The 23,461-nt window shown below is 37.8% G+C and overlaps 2 protein-coding genes across 2 annotated transcripts; one reads left to right on the forward strand and one right to left on the reverse strand.

Moving 5' to 3' along the window:
• Positions 1-929: 929 nt before the first annotated feature.
• LOC141585971 (uncharacterized) lies at positions 930-8,092 on the forward strand. The gene is made up of 9 exons (XM_074407061.1): positions 930-2,414; positions 3,699-3,768; positions 3,894-3,972; positions 4,294-4,416; positions 5,348-5,425; positions 6,363-6,466; positions 7,261-7,348; positions 7,435-7,533; positions 7,681-8,092. Exons 1-9 carry the CDS (start codon positions 1,028-1,030, stop codon positions 7,774-7,776), a joined length of 2,124 nt encoding a protein of 707 aa, XP_074263162.1. The 5' UTR covers positions 930-1,027; the 3' UTR covers positions 7,777-8,092.
• Positions 8,093-8,468: 376 nt separating this feature from the next.
• On the reverse strand, positions 8,469-21,591 carry LOC141585970 (endoribonuclease Dicer homolog 2-like). Its single transcript, XM_074407060.1, has 23 exons — positions 21,350-21,591; positions 20,279-20,354; positions 19,336-19,516; positions 19,083-19,196; positions 18,306-18,440; positions 18,094-18,178; positions 17,918-17,982; positions 17,663-17,800; positions 17,402-17,530; positions 17,181-17,310; positions 16,436-16,532; positions 16,087-16,282; positions 15,826-15,986; positions 14,620-14,838; positions 14,287-14,522; positions 13,910-14,181; positions 12,958-13,406; positions 12,549-12,652; positions 12,269-12,465; positions 11,480-11,689; positions 10,679-11,089; positions 9,515-9,793; positions 8,469-8,977 (listed from the first exon to the last, which is right to left on the reverse strand). Exons 2-23 carry the CDS (start codon positions 20,332-20,334, stop codon positions 8,600-8,602), a joined length of 4,242 nt encoding a protein of 1,413 aa, XP_074263161.1. The 5' UTR covers positions 20,335-20,354; positions 21,350-21,591; the 3' UTR covers positions 8,469-8,599.
• Positions 21,592-23,461: the final 1,870 nt, after the last annotated feature.

Below are 23,461 nucleotides of genomic sequence, written 5' to 3' on the forward strand. Positions count from 1 at the left end.
GTCACCAGCAAAAGGAGTAAAACCAAACCAAAGAGGATTGCAGCACACAAGAGACGTGGGCAATCGCTGGAGATAGGTTAAGGAAGAACCCATCTCCGGCGATCGGGTAGGGGTAGCAGGAGAGGAGGTGTGTGGAAGGGAGAGGCGGCGGCGCAATTAATTTAGGGTTTTGTTTTGGGTTGTTTTCTGGGAAAAGAAGAGAGAGAACAGAGGGATTGTCGTCTCTCACCAAATATCAGCTCCTTACTCAACTTGTTGTTAATGGATATTGTGTGTTTCTGCGTGTGTCTATGAAAACTTTTTTAAATTGCTGCCCTATAATAATCTATGTGATATTTATCGATTATATTGAATAACAATGTTAATTGTTACATACAAATGTTATGAGTGTACGGTGTGTGCGAGTGCAGACCTGCAAAGTCGAGCTTCATTAGAGATGTCATCATCTTGTATTCCAATTAACCGGGATTACCGTTTTTAAAGCACCTGAATAAATGAGGGTGTTCCACCATATAATTACATCCTTTCAACCACTTGTTTGGAAAAACAATTAAGTAGTGTAAACTATTGAATTCTCCAACTAAATTAACGATTGAAGATGCTCTCAAATTGACCTGACAAATTAACCCGACTCGATTAATCCAACATTCCCACCCACCCAACACCCAAATTAAGATCCCGAGTATGACTATTGTCCCTACAAAACTCGGTAATAATAGACCCCAAATTTTTGAAAACCCGACCAATCCTCGAACAGGTTGATTCGTTTGCAAGCTCTAATTCCGGAACACGCATTAAACCCGAGTACCAAACCGAACCGAACACACGCGAGGCTTTACCTAGACTCCTAGAGTCTAGACCGAGTTCTAATTTGCAAACACACCCTTACACAAGCAGCAGAGCGACTAGCGTCGAACTAAAGCCATTTTCCCAAAAATTCAAATCCTATAAACCTCCTTTCATCCCTACCAAAACCCTAAATTGAATTAATTCCAGAAATTGAATTAATTCCACAAAATCATCAACAATGGCGGGATTTACCGGCTTTAATTTCAACAACACTTCTACTCCCTCTTCCTCCTCCGCCTCATCTCCATTCGCCTTCTCCAACACTTCCTCCGCTCCCGCCTTCTCCTTCTCCTCCTCCGCCGCCTCCACCACCACCACAACCGCCGCATCTCCGCCATTATTCGGATCTCCCTCCCCAAACTTATTCTCCTCCACCACCACCACCACCACGCCCGCCGCCGCATCTCCGTCGTTGTTCGGTACTCCCTCCTCCAATTTATTCTCCTCCACCGCCACCTCCTCCGCCGCCGCATCTCCGCCGTTGTTCGGTACTCCCTCCTCCGCCGCCGCATCTTCGCCATTGTTCGGTACTCCTTCCTCCAATTTATTCTCCAACACCTCATCATTCCTCAAACCTTCATCTTCATCTTCATCGTCTTCGTCTTCGTCTTTCGCATTCAATCTCCCTGCTTCTTCGTCTTCCTCGTCGGCTCCGTTATCCAGCCAACCGTCCTTCGCTTTCGGCACTGCGCTGTCATCCGCGGCTTCTTCAACTCCGTTGACTAGTCAATCTTCCTTTGGTTTCGGCACTGCGCCGTCATCCGCCGCTTCTGCTTCGAAACCGCTCTTTGGCGCTCCAACCACAACCACAACCACCACAACAACAACCTCACCGTTTTCCGGCTTCGGTTTAAATACTGCTTCTAGTACTACTACTAATACTACCAGTGCTTTTCCTAGTTTCGGCGCAACTACAGCGGCAGCTGCTACTACTACTAATACTACCAGTGCTTTTCCTAGTTTCGGCGCAACTACAGCGACTGCTACGAGTACTACTACTAATACTACTGGTGCGTTTCCTAGTTTCGGAGTATCCACTACGCCTTCTTTGTTATCGTCTTCTTCAACTGCTGCAACTACTAGTTCTTTCTCTGGTTTCGGCATTCCTACTAGCGCCACGCCTGCTTCTACCGTTGCTACTAATAGTAATTTCAGTGGTTTCGGCATTTCTAGTACCGCCACACCTCCGTCTACAATAGCTGCTTCTTCTGCTGCTGGTACTACTAGTTCTTTCACTGGTTTCGGCATTTCTACTACCACCACGCCTCCGTCTTCCACACCAGCTGCTTCTGCTGCTGCTGCTACTAGTTCTTTCACTGGTTTCGGCATTTCAGCCCCAGCTTCTGGTTCTTCTGCTGCTGCAGCTACGACTAGTTCTTTCACTGGTTTCGGCATTTCTGCTACCACTACACCTCCGTCTTCCACAGCTGGGACTACTACTGCATCACTGTCGGGTTTTTCACTCCCAGCGACGAAGACTACAGCGTCTACTCAAACTTTCTCATTGACTCCTACAGCCGCTACGACTGCTGCCAGTACAATTACCGCTGCCACTACTGCTTCTGGTGAGCACTGCCTGAACCTTCAACGTTTTTAAGCCGTTTATATTGTTTACTTATACACAATGCAGTAAGGATCCTCTGTCCCATTTGGTGTCCCATTATGTGTCCCACTCCATACATATTCTGACACATCAACTAATTATACTATATATATTGTATATTTTATTCTTGCATCAAGTGATGTGTCAGAAGATAAATGGAGTGGGACACAGAATGGGACACAAAAGTGGGACAGAGGATCCTTACTGATACACAATGTGGTTGCACTCTCTTTAGTCTTTAGTTATTGTATCTGTTTATCGTACTAGGTTCTTCGAATAGAGGCAACAACTTATTACTCTAAGCAAATGTCTCTTTAATGTCACTGTGAGTCTGCGCTTTTACTTTTGTTGAGAAGTAGCTGTCATTCGCCATTTTTACCTTAACGGACCGGGTAGTGTTGTGGACTTGTAGTTGTATTAAACTAAGATTTATAAATGTTGTTTCCGTGGTGTGATTTGCTGCTGGTATTTGTACCGTCATGAAGGAGCTCCGGCTACATTGTAAATTGATGTGGATCTAATCACAAGCCTTGACTCTCGACGCTGCTAAATTTGTTGGGAGTGTTAATGCGGTAATTTAGCTTGATAGGAGTAGTTGACAGAATGATAGGATAGGCTGTTTTGGAGAGATCTTGAGATGTAATGAAGAACATTCGGAACTCTGTGAACTCGGAGAGGAATAGAGTGATATAAATCAGTTTAGTTTCCAAATGCACTTCAACTTTCTTTTTATTATGTTTAGAGAGCCTCGAGAGAAAGACTATAGAGCGGAAATTAGGTTTGGTTGTGAGTGTCTTTATTACCTTTGTTGAGTTTGTTCTCAAATAAGGAGACAACCTTGCCTATTAGCGTAGTAAATTGGCATTTGAATTGGATATATGGATTGTAGTTAGTCCATTCAGGTGATGGGCGATGTTATCAATCTTTGATGATTTCTGTTAGTGCGTTCAACGCTATGATTTTAAACTATAAATCTCATATAAATTTTTATCTAACTTTTGAGACGTTATACATGACGAGTCTGACATTTGTATATATATATATATATATCCTCGTATCTTGGATATGTACCCCTACCTGATGTGGGTAATTGAGTCCAAATAACATAGGTTTTAAGTCATGTTTTGTAGGTGCATGATGATCTGTTATGTTCACTGCAATCTTTCTCCGTTCACGGTGTTAGACGTATGTTGTTATATAGTTGAAAATTCTAATTTATGCTTCCTGACTTGAACTTATGTCTCAGTGCCTGTCTCGAGCTCTACCACAACCACTGCACAGATATCCTCATCTCTTGTTGTAGCATCAAGTAGTGGGTGAGTAACTGAGTATTATTTCTTCATGTAACTTTAGCTTCATTGACCGGGACCATTATTGTTATAAGTTTGATGAATGATGACGAAAAATCTTTTTGCCCTAATTATTGTTGTTTCTTATGTAGAACTACTTCTGCTGTAAGCACACCAGCAGTATCAGCCCCTAAGATGCCTTCAGAGATGACTGGGAAAACTGTTGAAGAGGTATCGCTGACTGTGAATGAACCCATCCTTTTGCTTATTTTAGCCTCTACAATGACATCACATCAGTGCCTTGAAGGCTCTTGCCTAGGAGGAATAAGGTTGTCGATGTATGCACCTCTGCCCGTGTGTTTAAAACGCGAAGGCTGTTTATAGCAGCTATGATAAAATAATTAAATTTTAACTGTTTGTCCATGGGGGGGTTGGTTTGGGAGATTGTTCATCTCCAGGACTTCAAGAAACTGATTGTTTGTCATAACTCATATCTCTATTCTGGATATTGACAAATTGTGTTTATCCCCCTCCCTCCACTGGGGATGACAGATTATCAAGCAGTGGAACTCAGAACTACAGGAGCGTACACGGAAATTCCAGAAGCAAGCTAATGAAATTGCTGAGTGGGACAAGAGAATCTTGCTAAATCGAGATGTCCTCTTTCGACTAGAGGTGATTAATTTTGTGAATTCTTGATTTCCTTGTAGTTCCAGTGATTTGTGATTTAAATCTTGAGACTGATATGAACTGGACAATCATCTTGTATTTAACTTTCTCAATTGGGTAGGCTATTCAGTATTTCATTCAGTAAACTATAAATGTAGTCCCTGCTGTAGGTCTACGCTACAAAATCCTTCTGTGGGAAGGTAGATTGCTGGAGCTTCAAAGTCCAATTTTCTATGCTACTGAGTAACTTAATGCAGAGAGAACCAGGAATGCACCATCTTTAATATAGATCTAGGGTGAATAGAGGAAACCTAACTGCTGCTAATTTAGGCGACTGCAGTTAGTTAACACTGTTTTTTTTTTTTGAGGAAAACACCCATTGGGTTTTGGGTATACAGTTTGTTAACCCTATTGGATTGGGCATTGTTGTGGGTTTGAACAAAATGGTCACTTCATTTGGCTAGTAGCTCATATGGGATATGGAGATGATAGGGTGAAGATAAAAGAGGGGTTTTGTTGGCCAGTTTTGGTGGTGAGCAGGTTTAGGTGATTTGACATAAAAAGTGGCCATAGACATTCCTCTTCTTTCACGATTGGTAGAAGTTTATTTGTCTCTCAAGAAGCTAGAGGTGATTTGTTTGGTTGCAGTATCAATAGTGCTGTGGATTAGATATCGTGGTGGAGACTAGGGAATTCTACTTGTGCAGCTGTCAGAATAATGATAGGGGGGACTGCTTAAAAGAAAGTTGAAAGGCAAATCATACCGCATTCATACAAAAAACCGCATTTGATGTTCTTTGTTTTGTGTATGATGCAAGTGTATAGGCTGTCGTTTCTTCTGTTGCTCTAGTTCTATTCACTTATACACGTATTCCACTATTCCTTATGTAGCAGTTTTTGTTTATTTTCTTCTGTGACATTTTATCTTATGGAACAGACTGAGGTGGCAAATGTGGTGCAAACACAATCAAGCTTGGAGCGACAATTAGAGTTAATTGAGACTCATCAGGACGAGGTACCCTCTGTGATTCTTGTTGTGTTTACTTTTCTAGTAAGACTGAGGATATACAATGGTCATTGTCATCTGCTTATTGTAGTTTGCAGAATTTCATCCTCTTTTTTCGTGAGGTTAAAACTTGAAATAATGTAAAATTTATTATAGGCATCAGTTTTCAAGATTTTTTTTTTTCCCGCAATTCCTGCAGTTAGTCTTGTTAACAGAAGTTAATTGTTTGGGAGCAACAGCTTCTGGCAGGTGAAATGTTGGTTGGTCTGTTTTCTTCGCACTCTTACCAGTGCTTTGATGATCACCACTCACATTTCATCAAGACTTCAATTATAGTTATCATACAGTAGCTTCTAGTTATTATCTGCCTTGCATGGTTTTAAACGTAAGCTGTAACATCGCATCGTGATCGAGTTATAGGGTTTGAAAGTTACCGTGATTTAATATTAAAGTGGTATCAGTAATTTTTGTAGTACAACAGCCGAGTTCAGGTCATGATAAGCTGACAATAGATTCCAAGGTCATGTCTCCAATCATTTGCAGACTATGTTATTGGATCTTGTCCCACGAGCGCATGGTACTTGTGTCTCGTCTCTAATTGTTTCTTGTATGTGTCTGTGTAGTGATCTAGTATAGTTTACTAGGTTGAGGATGAATGTCAGTGGGGAATGTTAACTTTTGAGCAGTGGAGGAGGTCTGAGGAATTTTTGTTTGCAATTGCACCCGTCTCCCGAGGCGTTGAATATGTCCTGTTACAAGTTACTTGAAACTGTTATAAGATTGAATATCCTGTGTTTGCATTGGACGTATTTCCATCTTGATTCACAGGGCTTAATCGGCATTTCTTTGATTGAGTTTGTGTGCTCTACATTCTATGAAGCATGTCATCTTGTTCAAATGAAAAACTTGGGTTGTTTTCTGATATGATAATGGATTGTATTCTAAGGTTGATAAAGCTTTGCAAAGTATTGAAGATGAAGCTGAACGTATCTACAAAGATGAGCGTGGATTGCTTCTGGACGATGAGGCTGCATCTACCAGAGATGCAATGTGAGTAGATGTTATCTGTTTCATTTCATGCATCCATCTTTCTATACAAATTTTGTTGCTGCTCTGAGAATTTTAGTTGGATTTGACTGCCATCTTAGACAGTCTCATGTTATAACCTCTGAAATCTTTTTTTTTTTCTAAGTTCTTTTTTTCCCGTTCGTTCGGGTGGCTCATGTGCGCCGTTGTCGATTGAGGAATGATTCCGGACCCTTAAGTTTTATTTCGGTTTCCAAAATCGTTTTAATCTTTATTCTCGATTTAAATTCTAAGTTTTTATAAAAGAAATCCGGACTTCGATTTAAAACCTATAAGTTTACTTGGCTTTCGTATTATGTTTCACTCCCCTTTTATTTTTCACTTTTTCTTTTCTGTTTTTCGCATTTTTGAGGCGTGCGTTCACCCATGGACGGTTCTAAAGGATGATTCATGTCAGCCGACCCCAAATCATTTTGGGATTAAGGCTCTGATGTTGTTGTTGTTAGATCTCTAGAATCCCAACTAAAATCCTATATAACTTTGGCTTACTACCCGTTTTTCTATTTATGATATCCTCGAAGATGTAGTACCTGCATTTTGGGCAAAAAGGTTACCTATATTAGGCTGTGGCGTACTGAAACTTGCTTATTCATGGTTTTCTATGGAGTATAAAGTAGTAGCGAAAATTTCCGCATTTCCTATCAAGTGCGTATCGAACACCTTCTCTGTCATGACAGAAATAGCCCTTCTGAGTAATGTTATTTGTCACGACATCACTAAAACTTACAGAAAAGTTTTTTCCACTTCCTCTGGTACAGGTATGAACAGGCTGAATTTGCTGAGAGGGAACTGGAACACATGACTGAGCAAATCAAATCAATCATCCAGACATTGAACGCCGCTCAGGTATACGTTTTCCCATGCGCTAAAAGCTTTAACAAAATTAATTCCTTTGGGGGGTTATGATTTATTATTATTCTTTGGTTGTCTAGGGCGGAGAACTTGATACAACTGAAGGCATGAGTCCATTGGATGTGGTTGTACGGATTTTGAACAATCAATTGAGCTCCCTGATGTGGATTGACGAAAAGGTAAATCAGTAGCATACGAAGTCTCTTTTATTTCGATAATGACTAAATAAGCATCTTGATATGGTTACGGACGATTGTGTGTAATATATATAGTATATGATTCGACACTGACACCAGATCATCATCACCATATTAAATTGGTTGCAGGCAGAAGAGTTCTCCTCTCGCATTCAGAAAGTTGCGACCCAAGGTTCAGCTTCAGATCGTGAATTGGTGGCCCAAACACCAAGATTGTGGAGGTGATAGCTTGTTGATGACCGATTGTTCGTTCTAATACAAGGATGAGGTAGATAAATAGATTCGAATGTGCGATTTATCTGCATTGCCCGGACTTTGTCCATAGAACAAGTTCTCGGCTTTCTTTTCCGTTTTTAACATTAGAGGACATCTAAGGACGTCCGAGGATTTGCTAATTCTGTACTCCCTTTGGCTATGACCTATGAGAGACATGAGATTGAAGTTCTTGAAAATGTACTTTGCCTGTTTAGAAACATTTAAATGAATATATCAAAATACATACATTTGAATGAATCTATCGAAAAATTATAGAATTTTGTTATTCTATGTCTTCATGATTGACATTTAGAGTGCCGAAAAACTAGTCTACTTCTAATTCGAATTTAGAGATATTATCTAAATAATTTGCTGTTTCATTTTCTCTTTATTATCGATGTTATTGATTATCTACAAACATACGCTAATGTTACCATGTTCTTTTTTTGAGAAATAATGTTCCCATATTTTCACCACCTACTGACATACATTCTGGAGCAATCTCGAGTTCGTTCTTTTGATTTACAAACAAATCAAGAAGATGATTTGCTTTACAGTCAGATTCACCTTCGACTCCTATAACAACATCAAAATACTGCATGGTACACTCTGGTTCTTTGGCATATTCTCAAATCTCAACCACTAATCTCCGACAATACATCTAGTGAATTTCATCCCGACTAGAACATCGAAAAAAGTCTCTTGTTAAGCGGTTTTACAACGAGATAGATTAATTGCTTGTTATTTACCCGAATATGGATGGAAACAATGTCATTCTGCTTTACAATAAGGCTCATGTAAAACCGCCATACATAATTGTACATAAATCGGGAATACTTTCCTTCAAAGATTTGAGAATAGCTCTAGAAGCGATTTTTTTGGCCAAGGTTTTATCCTTCTCTGTGCAAGTGTGCTTGAATATAACCCCATTCGCCTCGACCTCAATTGTAATAGACGGTATGCCATTTTCAAATGATCGGATCGGCTTTCCCCTGTTATAATGGTACTTTTGGCAAAGATGATGCAGTTCTCTAACAGGTTGAAGCTTTAGAGTTTCTGGAGTAACTAAGGGTTCTAATAGAGGCATTATACTCTTGATTACTGCATCTTTGTTGTATCCGGAATCGACAAAAATAGCTCCAGCTAATGATTCTATAATATCCGCCAGCACCTGCAAACATCAAACAACAAGGAGAATCTCATTCAAAAAAAATCAGCATACGCCATAAGTTGGTCGCTGTGGTCAGGTTTGAGTCGGGTCAATTTTAGGATGCAATCAATGTTATCCAGTGATTTCGGGTATGGGTCTATGGTTATGTACTTACGTGTGATAGGGTCGTTTTTGCCTTTTGGCCTTTTGGGTCATAGCCTATGTTACTCGGACACTTCACTTAGCTGCCGTGTCGAGTGTCCGACACCTATCGTGTCGACACCGACACGACACTTTGACACTTCATTTTAGACCAAAAAATTGAAAAATTCGCACACTCTCGACACGTGTCGGAGAGTCGGGGTAACACAACTCATAGCTATTATGGTTTTTGTTATAAATTAATCATTTATTTACCGCTGTCAAAAAAAAAAACACCATTTCAGGTCGGGCCACATTTGGAATCGGTCTTTTATGGTTGGGTATACTTCGGGTTCTTTCGAGTCGGGTATGGCTATCATTCACTTAGGAAAGAAAATTGACTATTTTTTTACCCACCTTGGGAAAATTTATATCCAATTCCCATCCAAATGTAGATTTCAAGGATAATTCCTCGGAGTGCGTAATGGTAGCCGATAATTGCTTGTGAAGAATTTGTGAGGCATGCAAAATATGCTTGTAAAGCCCACATCGGATGGCTGATTGAGCATAACATTCATTATTAACTGAAGCCGATCTCATATCAGTAAGTAGTCCGGGTGTCATTCCGGGATATTTAGCGTACAGCTGAATCGTAATTAAATGATCCAACACCGCATCACCTAGAAATTCCAAGCGCTGCAAAATTCACAAATAAGCTCTTTCTCTACTGATCAATGTTTATACCATGATTTTGATGCTCAAACAGAATCAATGCCAGACATCAGTAATAACTAGACCGGTCAAACGGGTTGGGCGGGTCGGGTCCCGGGTCACGTCAGAGTACGGGCCGGGTCATAGTAACGCTTTTTTAAATCAAATTTTTTTTTAAAAAAAATATACAAACATTTAAAATTAATATTTTAATCATATTCATTGTTTGCATTAACTATATTGACATAATTATTAAAATAATTTTTTTTAATAATTTTTTTATTATTAAATATAATAAAAGTTATATAAAATTGACTTTTTAATTTTAAGCAATAAAAAAAAAAAAATTTCAACTATTTTTTCAAATATAATATATAAATATTAATATTTTAATAAAATTCTTGATTTACATTTGACCCAACGGGTCGACCCGTTCAGGTCGGGTCTCGACCCTAAAATAACGGGTCATTTCGGATTCGGGACAAACGGGTTGCCGGGTCGAGATTTTCGGGTCTTGACCCTGAAAACGGGTCGGGTCATAATTTGGCAAGTCTAGTAATAACATAACAGGTAAAAACCCCTAAATCCCTGGCACATTACACATATTGACAGAACTCTCGAAATGCAACATCATATGACATAACTTGTCCCAAAATGACTTAGAGTCAGCCAACACGAGCATCATTTGAGACGGTTAATGAGGAGGTAAAACAATAAGAAAAAAAAAATGTGAACACGGTTAAAAAAGACTGTCAAAATCAAGAAAAAGAGAAATAAGGAAGATATAAACACATCAAAAGCATCTTAAAACAGAAATGATCACCAGGAATGATCAATAATGAGTTTATAGTGTTCATAGATAGAGCTTACTTGGTAGCACCTCGGAATTTCTGGCAACATATAGGAACCATGAGTTAATGCTTCGACTAACAAAGACGGGTCCTTGAACGAATAATTTAGAATGGACTGTAGATGGCTGACATTAACATGCTTATAAGGATCAATATTGAATATCCTCTGGTACTTTATACAGGAAAGTTCCACCTCTATTCCGAGCCAATTCATAAACGATAAAGCAGCTACTTCACCACCAGTAGTAAGGAATGCACCTATTAGCGCTTCAACAACATCGGCAATTCTCTTGCTTTTCATTTTACGGTTTCCTTTAATATAAACCTTTCTTTCACTGGTAAGACACTCTTCTTCCTGTACACAACTCCCAGATAGATCACCAGGAATGATCCAACTTTTAGGATCAAAAGCTTCGAAACGTATAAAACCCTACATAAGAAACATATATGAGAATTCCCGACCCTAAAATAGAACAGAAAACGTCCTCATTGATCTCAAAGTAGCTAGCATGAGATCTGAAGTAAAGTGAGTGAGACAGTGAGACGTCAGGGTTCAAATCCCGTCAGCAAAAAAAAAAAAAAAAAAAAAAAAAAATGCCATGGTGACTCCCTTTTCACATATAAAAATGCGGCAACCATACACACTTGACTTCGGTGACTCGTGTCACGTGGGAAGAACCCAAATCGTTTTGTATTCTTTATTTATTTATTTATGGGTTTATGTGGGTTGGTTTCAAATGTGACACCGTCTTATATGAGTTGTTGTGTATCGCTACAAACAATGAACTAATTCAGAGGGATATAAAAGAAAACACAGTACCGAGATCTTTCTTTGGCACCCTAGCTTGCATAATGAAGCATTTGAAACTATTTTGCTCTTTTTTATACTAAGTAAACCTTCATGATTGTTTTGGAAACTATTGAACAGCTGCTGGCAGACAGCATATTTCAGAAAAGAATCGCCAAGGGTCTCAAGAGATTCCAGATGAAATTCCTCCTGACAATGTTTGGCGGTAATTGCTTCCAGGACCTGTCGGAGTGAAATTGTCAGAAAAACCGTATTACAATCCACTGTTGTTAGTTACCCTCACCAATCCACACCAAACTATACATTCCTCAGAAACATAAGTTTAAGGAATACAGAAAAGTATCGGAAAAACTGTTTGGGTTTTACTCAAAAAAGAAAATAGTAGTTTGGTGCGGATTGCATGTAATGTATATAGTATTCAAATCGATTATACCTTTAACTATTATCCTTACAACAACAACAACGACAACATTACCCCAGTGCCTCAATGGCTCCCGCAAATTGCGGGGTAAGGGGGGGTCAGATGTACGCAGCCTTACCCTTGTGTTAGCAACACAAAGAGGCTGTTTCCGAATGACCCAAGATGAAAATTGCGTCGAGAACTGCATCGAAAGACTGCTACTTCACAAGAGAAAGAAGCACAGCACTTTAGTGAGCCATTTTGCTTTACTCCATCATAATCCAGAACCAAAGAGTAATGAGTTTTGGCTCCATTAGAAATATGGAAAAACTATTATCCTTACAACATGAAATAATTTTAATGGGACACTTATTTGATAAGGAATATGAAGTATTAAGTACCTTAGGGACCGGAATAATAAAATTTGGCATGCAGTCTTTCAAAATAATCCTTCTCAAGTTGGCACTTAACAACCAAGATTCAACTCGATGCATAATTGAAGGAGCAAATGAGAAGGTATAAAAAGTTGCAACTGATACAGGAGACATAATGACAAGACATAGTTCAGGGGGCAGTTCAACAGAAGCATCGCTTGACTCTGCAAAAGAAAATACTATCAGTTGTGTCTTGCAATATACAGTAAGTAGCTAATTTGAGGCAATAGCAAATCATTGTTCATACCCTTCTCCCTTCTCTGTCGGCAACTGAGAAGATAATTTTGAGGCCGAAAAACCCGTCTCCCACAAAGCATGGTTTGCTTTTCAAAAACCAAGTCAATCCCATGCCTACATTATATCATATGGTAACATGTTAGCGCCACTGCACGTAAAGCCTGTAAGTATCTACTCCCTCCGTCCCGATCAATTGTTGTCCTTTGATTTTGGCACAAAGATCAAGGAAAAAGGAGAGGGCCAATTACTAAATGACATGTGGATAAAATTGAGTGTGAATGACCAAATTGTTAATCAAATGCAATCCTAAAATAGAAAGGACAACAATTGACTGAGACACCCCAAAATGGAAAAGGACAACAAATGATCGGGACAGAGGGAGTATAAGAGAGCGACCAATGTAAAATAGATATACAAACCTCACTTGATAGTGCATTTTGTATGTGATAATTTCACCATCTTTTACAGTCAAAAGTGAGTTACCATTCGTGCCATCTAAAAATCCCGAGACACAATAGATATAACCATTGTGAGGTGTACAGACCAGACAGTTTTGCAGCACACTAGGATGAATATAACCATTTTTAGTGTACACATTCTCACAATGATGAGTCTCAATATTGAGACGATTGAAGGAAACGCCAACGTCATTACTTAGGAAAGATGCAGAAAAAATACACTCCCAATCGATGGATGAACTTTGATGTAACCGTTGACATGGAAGAAGAAGATAGTCGTAATGTGAGCCAGGCATATCAATATCCTTATCCCACTTAAACAATTCCTTCAACTCCTCAGTCAACTTGTTCGCATTCTGGTATTTAAGAATTTTGAGGACAGCTACCTGAAACTGTCTACAGTGAACTACCTGGAAATATGAGAGACAACGATTAGCAGAAAGCCCACAGGTAGTATTTATAATAGTTGGGCCTCAACCATCGTCTTAAGGTTTTGGTTCAGATGATTCATCTATCATGGTATCAGAGCCAGTGTGACCAAAGGTCACGGGTTCAAATCCTGGCAACCTCAAAACTCCTCAAAAACTTGAAGTGGAAACCTAGCACACGGTACGGGGGAGCCGGTGCACAACTAACCACTCTTCAAGCCCGAGGGCATTTGAGTGAGGGAGCGTAATAGGAATATTTATAATAGTTGGGCCTCAACCATCGTCTTAAGGTTTTGGTTGAGATGGTTCATCTATCGAGGCCTTGAAAAAATTCGAAAATTTGAACTAAAAATTTCGAAATTTTCGAACGTCAACGGGGGCGGCCGCCCCTGCTAGCCCTCCACCCCACCCCTCGCTCCACCACTGGGTAGGAGCATCATGGAGTCAATTATCATATATTAGCACCAGTTTCTAATGAATGTCACCTGTTCGTGAGTCAAATGTATTGTTCCTGCATACTTCATATTAACAGACATTTTACCCGAGCCAACTCCCATGTCGAATTTCATGCAGCCAACATCAGATTCAAGCTCATCTCTAAATACCAGGATTATATCATGTAAAGGGATCTCAGAATAAAAATCTTGCTGGAGCTCCACTAAGTAGCAGTGGTAAACAGCGGCACAGATGCTCAAATCACTAGTGACAAACTCAGGTGGGACATAACTCGGTTGATTGTCGTCATATGGTTCATTCTCTGCATTCAATTACGAATTTAAGAGACACCCGATAATTTTATCCCCCTAACACAAGGGTTTGAACTCTGAGTTAAACTCCAATCTATATAGGAAGTAATACATACCTGCTTCTTGTACAAGACCCTCCTCCTCGACAATGTCTGGAACAAGTTGATCCGTCAAAGCACCGATCTCATGTAGCTTCTTACAAGCTTCCAAGCAGACAAAGCGCTTCAGCAGTTTTTGCTTGACCATTTTACTATCAACAGATACTGATGGAATGGGACAACTATTTGGAAATTGTAATGTACAAGTCTCCGAATCCTCGTTAAAAACACAGCGAGGAGAGGGCTTAAAGTATCTAAGCAACAAAAAAATGTCGTCATCATGTATGATTCAAAAACAGACAGCTAAAATTTCAAGTATCAACATAATAAATATTCACTCTACAAGCATACCCGTCTGAAGGGAGCCGTGAGCAATAGAAGTATATCAAACTAACACTAGAATTCAGGGTCACAATTGCGCCTGTGCTAGGAACACGATAGAAAATTTCATCAAACTCATCAAACTCAACAGGCTGGCACGGTAGTGAGGCATGGCTCAAAGCTTCCTTCCGCATTATTTCACCACTAGAAAGATAGTTCTGCACTCGAGAGAGTTCAGCAGCATCTCCTCTGTCAAGATCATAGAAATCGGAAAAATTACAAAACATCTAACTTGATTCTTCTCCTCGAAAGATTTGAACCTCATGAATTACTAGTTGTAAACTAATCATTACGACCTCTATTAATTTGGATTTACAGATTCGCTACACTTTCTCTTCGTATTCAAATCACTTCGCTACATCTCCCTCCACTTTTGATAAGAAGCAGCCCACACATATATACCGTGTAAGCGTGGGCTCCATTCTTCTCGCACATTTTTCATCTCCTAAAAATTTTGACCAAAAGCAAATGTAGCGAATTCAAGTGAACAGTGGAGTATAGATGGCCACATCCCCTATTTACTAAATGAATAGGCGAAGTTCCAAATTTTCCCGCCTAAACATATTTCCTAAAATAAAATTTAGTTATTTTTAGCATATTCTATAAGTATGGTGCACTATAATACACAATCTTTCAGATTTATGTATTTATGTCATTTAGTATTTTACATTCTATACAAAATTATCTCCAATCTTTTTATGATATAAAAAGGAATTTTTTTGTTTAAAGAATCATACGAAAAAATTCATTAATTTTCTATGCTAAAAAGTTGCGGATAAAAATATATTATCAGTAAAATTTTATAAAATAATTTCTCGGTAATAGGAAATTAAAAACTTTTATTGAAAATACTCATTTCAATGATTAATACGAGTACGATTTAGACTTTGATTTTTCAAATTAAAATATAATGATTAGAAACGTAAAAAAAAATTAGCTAATTTATATTTCATAAAGTATAATATACTAAAAAATGTAAAACTCTATATATACCGTGTATAAATTGCACGGGAGCTAAACTAGTTTCAAAACAATTAATTGGCATTTATCTTGGCAGTGGTGAAGAGTGTCGGCTTTAAATACCCCAAAAAGGCGAAGGAGATTTCCCTTCTGATCAGAGCTAAAACATGTTCGCAAATTTAGGCGAACAAAGCAAAGGATAAAGCAGCATTTTACCTTTTCACCATCAACAGAAAATCTGAGTTCTGCATCCTAGCACGACCTCTTGACTGAATAAAACTACAAACATTATACGATGGATCAAAACGAACAACCAAGTTGCAGCTTTGAACATCTAGACCCTCTTCAAGAATGGAGGTAGCAACTAAAATATGTACCTGAAAATCAGATATAGAGTATCAAGTCACACTGTCACATGTAGTAGCTGATATATTTCTTGATTTTCTATCTATAAAGTAAGACAGCAAAGAAACCTACAGTGCCATTTCGAAAATCATCGAGAATTTTGTTATGTTCACTACTACTTTGAGACTTCAGTGCAGACTCATTCCCGGCTATATATTTTGCCTTCCATCCAGTGCTTTGAAACAGCAGCGATTGCAAAATTTCTTCAAGAACTATTGCGGTGATAACCCTTTCGACAAATATAATACACCGCATACCTTCCGAATTTCTACAATAAAAGACCAAATATCGCATGAGAAAAATCAACCCGAATCCCAGTTAAGGTTGAAGCTGTTGAACTGCAGAAGGATTGAAGTTGGTGTTTGCTTGCTTAGGATCATGACCACTACAAGAGGTTTCAGAGTTACTGTCATATTCTCACCTGTATCCAAGAAGAGTTTCAGCTAGACATATCACTTTAGATGTGAGAAGCCGGCCACCCAGGTTAGACTTTACATCCGAGATAGACCAACTGGAACCTAAGTAATAAGTATACAACAACAACAACAACAACATCAGAGCCTTAATCCCAAAATGATTTGGGGTCGGCTGACATGAATCATCCTTTCGAACCGTCCATGGGTGAACGCACACCTCAAAATGCGAATAAAAAAAAGGGAAGATGAAAAACAAAAAGGAAGAACGAAAATGTAATGGAAAGTCAAGGTAAACTTAGGGGTTTTAAAATCGAATTCCGTCTTTCTTTTATAAAAACATAAAATTTAAATCGAGAGAAACGATTAAAACGATTTTTAAAAACCGAAATAGAGTTAAGGCTCCGGAATGAACCAGGTAAAATCTATAAGAAAGTGGTTGGTGAAAAAGTGTAATAAAGGAGAGAAAAATAAATAATTTAATTTTTTAAATTAAATAAAAAACATTAAATCTGTCAAAAAAACATCAAATACTAAAAATCCACATGTATCCTTTCCCTCCATTGTGCCCTCTCCGTCACCATACTCTCCTCAAGCCCCAGAACTCTCATATCGTGCTTTATCACTCTCAACCATGTCATAAACCTAAGTAATAAGTATACATGATAAAAATAACATAAATCTCGATGATATACCAATCTGAATAACAAAAAATAATCCGAAACATCTGAATTATGAAAAGTATTAAAATACCAGATGACATATTAGCTGATAACTCTTTCTTAACATCATGAATGAAAGCTGTGATGGTAGTCCGACCACAATTATCTAACGTATTCCAACTGACAATATCAGTTTCTTCAAGAGACAGTATATCTGCAGCCTATAACAAAACCACAAAAGTATAGTGTTTAGATACCACAGTCACGACAAAGAAGGACGTAATACTGTAATAGTGCAATTGAAAGATATACCTTTTCTGCCGCCCAAAGACCAAGTTCACCCAAACAATACTGAAATGTTAAGCTCAACCTTCTCAACTTACGAGTCAGAGACCCTTCTATTGATGCTTGAACTCTCAAATTTATAAGACCATTTATGTGCTGAAAATGTTTTGGGATTAGTATCACATATTCACATATAAATGGTACTCCGTAGAGAATAGAAGAACACTCCGCAAATAGTGAAATACTCGCTCACCTTTCTTATAGTGGGTTATAGAAATACTCGCTCACCTTTCTTTCGAGTGAGCTGACACTCTCGATCAAATCGTTCTGCAATTTATCAGGAATCTCTTCATCGTACAGCTGAATCTTTGAGTTCGGGAATGAAATATACTCAGCCAGCACAGCTTCACTCGCGCAAGTGTAGACCTTCATTCCGCAAAAAAATTGTTACATGAATAAAACTTACAAAAACGGAAGATATATAAAACTGCAGCCTGACACCCCTAAAATACATATCCAAAGCAAATCATCATATGAAACAACCTTTGAATTCATAATTGTTTCAAGGGCACAAATTTCTTTCGAATAAGAGGCATCTGATTCGGAACCTGCATTGAAGTAGGAAGAAATCAACTGATAACCATGCAAAGGGACGAACAAAAAAAAAACAATACTCCACACTTTAGTAAAGCATGATCACAAAGGGCTAAGAAGTTCACCTTTGGCTTTAGAATCCACGAGAGAAGCAGTCATGCCAAATATCCGAGGAACTTCATTAGTATGCAACTGAGGATGATAAAACTCCTGCAAGGAGGGTGCACAACATTACTTTTAGCAAAAAAAATTGACTTCAATTGGATTACCTCTTAAGGAGCATACCACATAGTTTACGACAAAATTCAAATGTAGTCAATGAAAAGACAAATCTCACCTTCAATATACATGCGTATGGATCTTTTCCCTTGGCTCTATGGCATTCATCAAATATTAGAACTTTTATCTTGTCCAATTTGATGAAAGTACGCCTAAGCGCATCAAGCAGGATCTGTGGAGTCATCACAAGGACCTAAAAACATTTGAATGTAACACATTCACTTAAACTCGACAAGTAGCATAAAAGAAAAACAGTGCATCTTTTCCATTACCATAAACCTAGCCAGTGCTGCTACCCAATGTTGTTAGGATCGGGATTCTACTTTGAATCGATGAGGAGGCTAGAATCGAATCGGTAGAATCGGATCGTAGAATCGTAATATTCTACAAATTCACTAAATATAGTTTTTTATTTGGTAAAAATATATAATTGAGGATAACCAGATACTTATACCCAAAATATTGATAATTAATGAGTTTAGTATCATTTCATGAACATGTTTCTACAAATTAGATGAAATTTAGATTTTACGATGTCATTATATAAAAATATATTTAAATATGTTTACTATGGAGTCGGATCGTAGGATCGATCGTAGAATCGTATTATGATTCTACCTCTAGAAATTTCAAATAAATAGGATCGTAAGATTCTACAAACATGATAAAATCGTAGGATCCGGGATCGGTCAAGCATTTTTGGATCGTAAAATCGTAGAATCATAGGATCGAATCGGGATTCTGACAACAATGCTGCTACCCAACTTGTTATTTTAGTTCCGAGAAAATAATTAAGCTAAGAAAATACTTAATGATCAACAATAAAAGAACACACCTCATGCTGTTCTTGTTCAACCTTCCACCTAGCAGCTTCCCAAAAATCAATGCCCATTTTTCCCCAATACTTGCCTACTTTGAGGTCAGTCCACGTCTCAATGACTTTAGCTTGCTAATCAATAGTCACAAAAATCACGAGTCAGAGACTAGACGTCAAATATCATATTTTGAGTGGATATTTGTATTAATTATTTCAATTACTCTTTTCACTTAATTTCAAGGTGTTAATGACTTAATAAATAGCATCATACTTGAGTCACCAAAAAAACTTTTGGTACTAAAAACACTGCTATGTTTGAATGTGTAGGCCTTCGTAGTAAGTACGCAAAGCTGCGAAGAAGCATGATCGAAATCAATGTCTTCCCAGAGCCCGTCTCCAAGAATGCAATAGTGTTCTGCTTCATAGCTTGCTCCAAAGCCTCAAGTTGGTAGCTACAATATAATTGGATAAAACAATCCTGAATTTAATTGAAGAAGCAGCAACAGAAAAGAGAGAAACCCCAAACTAGCCACTTCCAACAAATATCCAACCTGTGTTACTCAGACACGCCGACACGTGTTGGTGTCCGACAGCCAACACGGCTATTTGGGGTGAATTTTCCTGTTTTGTGGTCTAAATTGAAGTGTCGGAGTGTCGTGTCGTGTCGGACACCGACACGTGTCTGACACGCGACACGGCAATTAAGTGAAGTGTCGAAGTAACATAGTATCCAACCATCCATAGTACCCTACATACCCATATCCGACACTCAACATTTCGACTGAGGTATGACACTTGGACAATTCTTTCCCAACCAAAAAAAATAAATATTTTCATGATATAACCGGCCAACCGGGTGAACGAGTCCAACATTTGGACACACTCCCTTGTCAGAATACTCTTAAACGAGTCTGAGTAACAACTACATAGCCTTATAACAAGCCGAACCCAACTAAGGAAATACTATATATTACGGAGTACTTTACTTAGTGAAGGTAGTATACTAAGTATTCACTAAAAAAATTCTAAAGGAACAGTAAAAATAAAAATGCAGCAATTATGAATTACTCCCTTTGTCCCGGTCATTTGTTACTTATTACATTTTGGGTTATAGGAATATTTGATTCACTCGTCATCTAATAATTGGTCTCTTCCTCTTTCATTGATCTTTGTGCCAAAACTAAAGGTGCAATTCCTTATTATAGAAAAAATACCTTCTAGCAAATGGAAGACGCGCAGTTGAATCATCCGGAGTCTCTAAAAGCTCCATACTAATCTTTTCACTTAACCCTGAAAAAAATACCCAACAATCTTATAACATAAATAATCATCTAACCAATTGTTAAAACTTAAATTAACCCAAAAAATTCATAACATAACTTAATTTAACACAAATTAATACTGCTACGATAAAAAAAAAAAAAATAATAATAATAACATTGAATAATTCATCTTTTTTATTGCAGGAACAATTCTCAGTGCTGTCAAGTGTCATTTGTCAAGGATGATTTGTTACTCCAAAACAGACGCCAGATTTGAATACGTAACCTTTTGATCACACTAGCTCTAATACCATGTCAATAAACCAACTCAACCAAATGCTTAACACAAATATGATTATACATCTTGATATGCAATAATCTAATTTTTTTGGTGTAAACCATCCGATTTAATCCGGATTCGAGCCGGGTAGGACCACTAGGGCGGTAAAGCTCTTCCTCATGAGTTTTAACACTGCTGCGTTCCCAGGGTTCGAACTCGAGACCTCTGGTTAAGCTAGAACAACCACTTGCCAGTTGATCTAAGTGTTCATGACTTATATATATTATTTTTGAGTTTCATTATAATATATTGTGTTTAATATTTTTATAGAGTTGCTCATATTCTTTCCAATAAAGCTCGTAAAATGTACATATAAGTTCAAATTCTTTATTATAAAGCTCGAAATCTATACAACCAGATGTATACAACTGGTTGTATAATCAACTACACACAACTAACTGGATGCTTATCTCATCCGAGAGGATGCTATAGGTTGATTTCGGTTAACCTAGTTTCTTTACCTTATCAAAAAAAAAAAAAAAAAGGCTTAAGCTTTATGGTTGGAGGCTGAGGAATAAATTTACACACTAACAAATTAAATGCAAAAGATCAAATTTTTACATTTGAATGGATGAACAAATTTTTACATTTGAATGGAAATGGAGAGGTACATGAAATACAAGAAAAAAAAAAAAAAAAAAAAAAAACTAGTATTACTTAATGAACTTAGTAAAATTTCATACCTTTTCTGTGCAGTGATTGATGAACTTAACACAGAAATTTTGCAAACTCCCTTGGTCTCTCTCCTTCTATGGACTAACTAAATAAAGCCGTAAGTGAATATCAATCGGCCTATGCTTCGATGTTAAGGAAATCAAAAGGTTAATTTATTCCCATCGTCAACATAACTTTTGAAACTTTATTTATCAAAAGAAATGCATGTAATTGGTTAGTGAAAAGGATGTTCAATTTTTTGAGTACGAGTAGCATTTTCGTATGATCGTACTATATTAATCGACAGTTCATGTGGGTCATGTGGCTCATGGTCTGGCTCACCTAGTACCGCTTTCATACTCGACGCGGTTTTGGGTGGTCCCCGAGTGCATTAAGCCTCTAGTTGCTGTTGAGTGTGTTGGTATTTCTAATTACACAAAATCTCATTGAAAACGGTGATATCCGTCACAACCTTGTGACAGATACCATTTCCTCTCACAAAATACCCACGAGAGGTGAGTGGGGAAGCACATGGAAGGTGTCCCACCTTGTCCCCTCTCCCTTTCTGTGAGAGGTCTTCAGCTTGTGACGGGAAAAGCAAGACGCTTTGTTCTAATTAATATAAGAAGTTTTTCCTTTCAAAAAAAAAATTTGTTGGAACTTGCTATTTCCAATAATCTAGATGTTTTGACAGAAAATGGTAATTTAAGTTGCCGAATTTGAAAGAGTAAGCTTTATATATACTCCCTCCATTCAACTCCACTTTACAAGTATTTTATTTCCGTCCATTCAACTCCACTTTACAGGTTTCCTTATTTGGACATGTAAAAGACCTTTCTATTCTTATTGAAAATCTATATTTACAAAAAATGTCATTCATACCCCACACAAATCCACCATAAAACTCACCTTTATATTTTTTTAATATCTTTAACCCCACCATTCCCTTTCCCTGTGTACTTTTAATAGTTTTTTTAATCCGTTTCTTAATACCCGCGCAAAAAGCAATGTTGTCATATTCTATTTTAGGTGTCTCTGTGAATTGTTGTCTTTCTATTTTAAGGGGTTGTTTGGTTGATCAAGGGACTTAATTTTCCTAGAAAAATACAATTCATGGGAATTAAGTTCCCTCGTCCAATTCGGGTGAATTTCGGAAAAGTGTTTGGTTACTCATGTAGGAATTAAATTCCACATTAACTTTCAATGACCAAGGGCGGAGTAGGTAAGCAACTTACCACATCATGTAGGCATTGGAAGTTCCTGAGAAGTTCTAATTTCTACATTTTCCAAAATTTATGGCAACCAAACAACCCATGTTAACCCATGTTTTTCAAAATTATGGGATTTTTCAATGCTTATGTTTTCTAAGTGGTAACCAAACGACCCCTAAAAAAATTTTTATCATTCACACCCAATTTGTTACACTTGTCATTTCGTAATTGACTCAATCTCCTTTTTTCTTGTCTTTGTGCCAAAATCAAATGACAACAATTGACCGGAAACGGAGGGAGTATTTAGTTATTATTTACGTGGGTAAGTGTTTAGGTTTGAGTGTTAACTTTCCATATAAATTATTGAAATCATCGACAATAATTTTGGGTGATCATTGTTTTTCAATTCGGGTCGAGAAGAGCGTGTTAGTTCTGGGTTATTTTTCGATTGTTTTTACCATGGACTTTATTTCTTCACATTTATTTTTTATTAACTTTCCACATAATTTCCTTTTACCTAAACCTAAGTAAAATTAATTCTTATATCAACATTTTCCCCTAAGACCTAATCTAATTGCTCCAAATACTTGAACAATGTACCAATTAGTGAAGTACTTAGCTGTTTATCAATTATTGATGTATCCTGTTGAGTTTTATTTAATTTATCAATGTTTTATTTGTTTATCAAAGGATAAAATTAGGGTATATGATTGGTAGGGGTGTGTTGGTGGATGGCTCGGTGGTCAGGGTGGTGTGAGGTGGTTAAGGCGATGCACGGTGATTAGAGCTCCATGTTTCGTCATGGATGACTGTGAGTCTTGTCTATCTGGATAGGCGTAGACGCGTAGTGCATCGCCTTTTCATTGATGCTAAAAGTTACTTCAATTTGATGATCACACTAAGAAGTCCTAACAAATCTCATCGGGTTTG

Source organism: Silene latifolia, chromosome 6 (genome assembly GCF_048544455.1).
Source record: "Silene latifolia isolate original U9 population chromosome 6, ASM4854445v1, whole genome shotgun sequence".
Lineage (NCBI taxonomy): Eukaryota > Viridiplantae > Streptophyta > Magnoliopsida > Caryophyllales > Caryophyllaceae > Silene > Silene latifolia.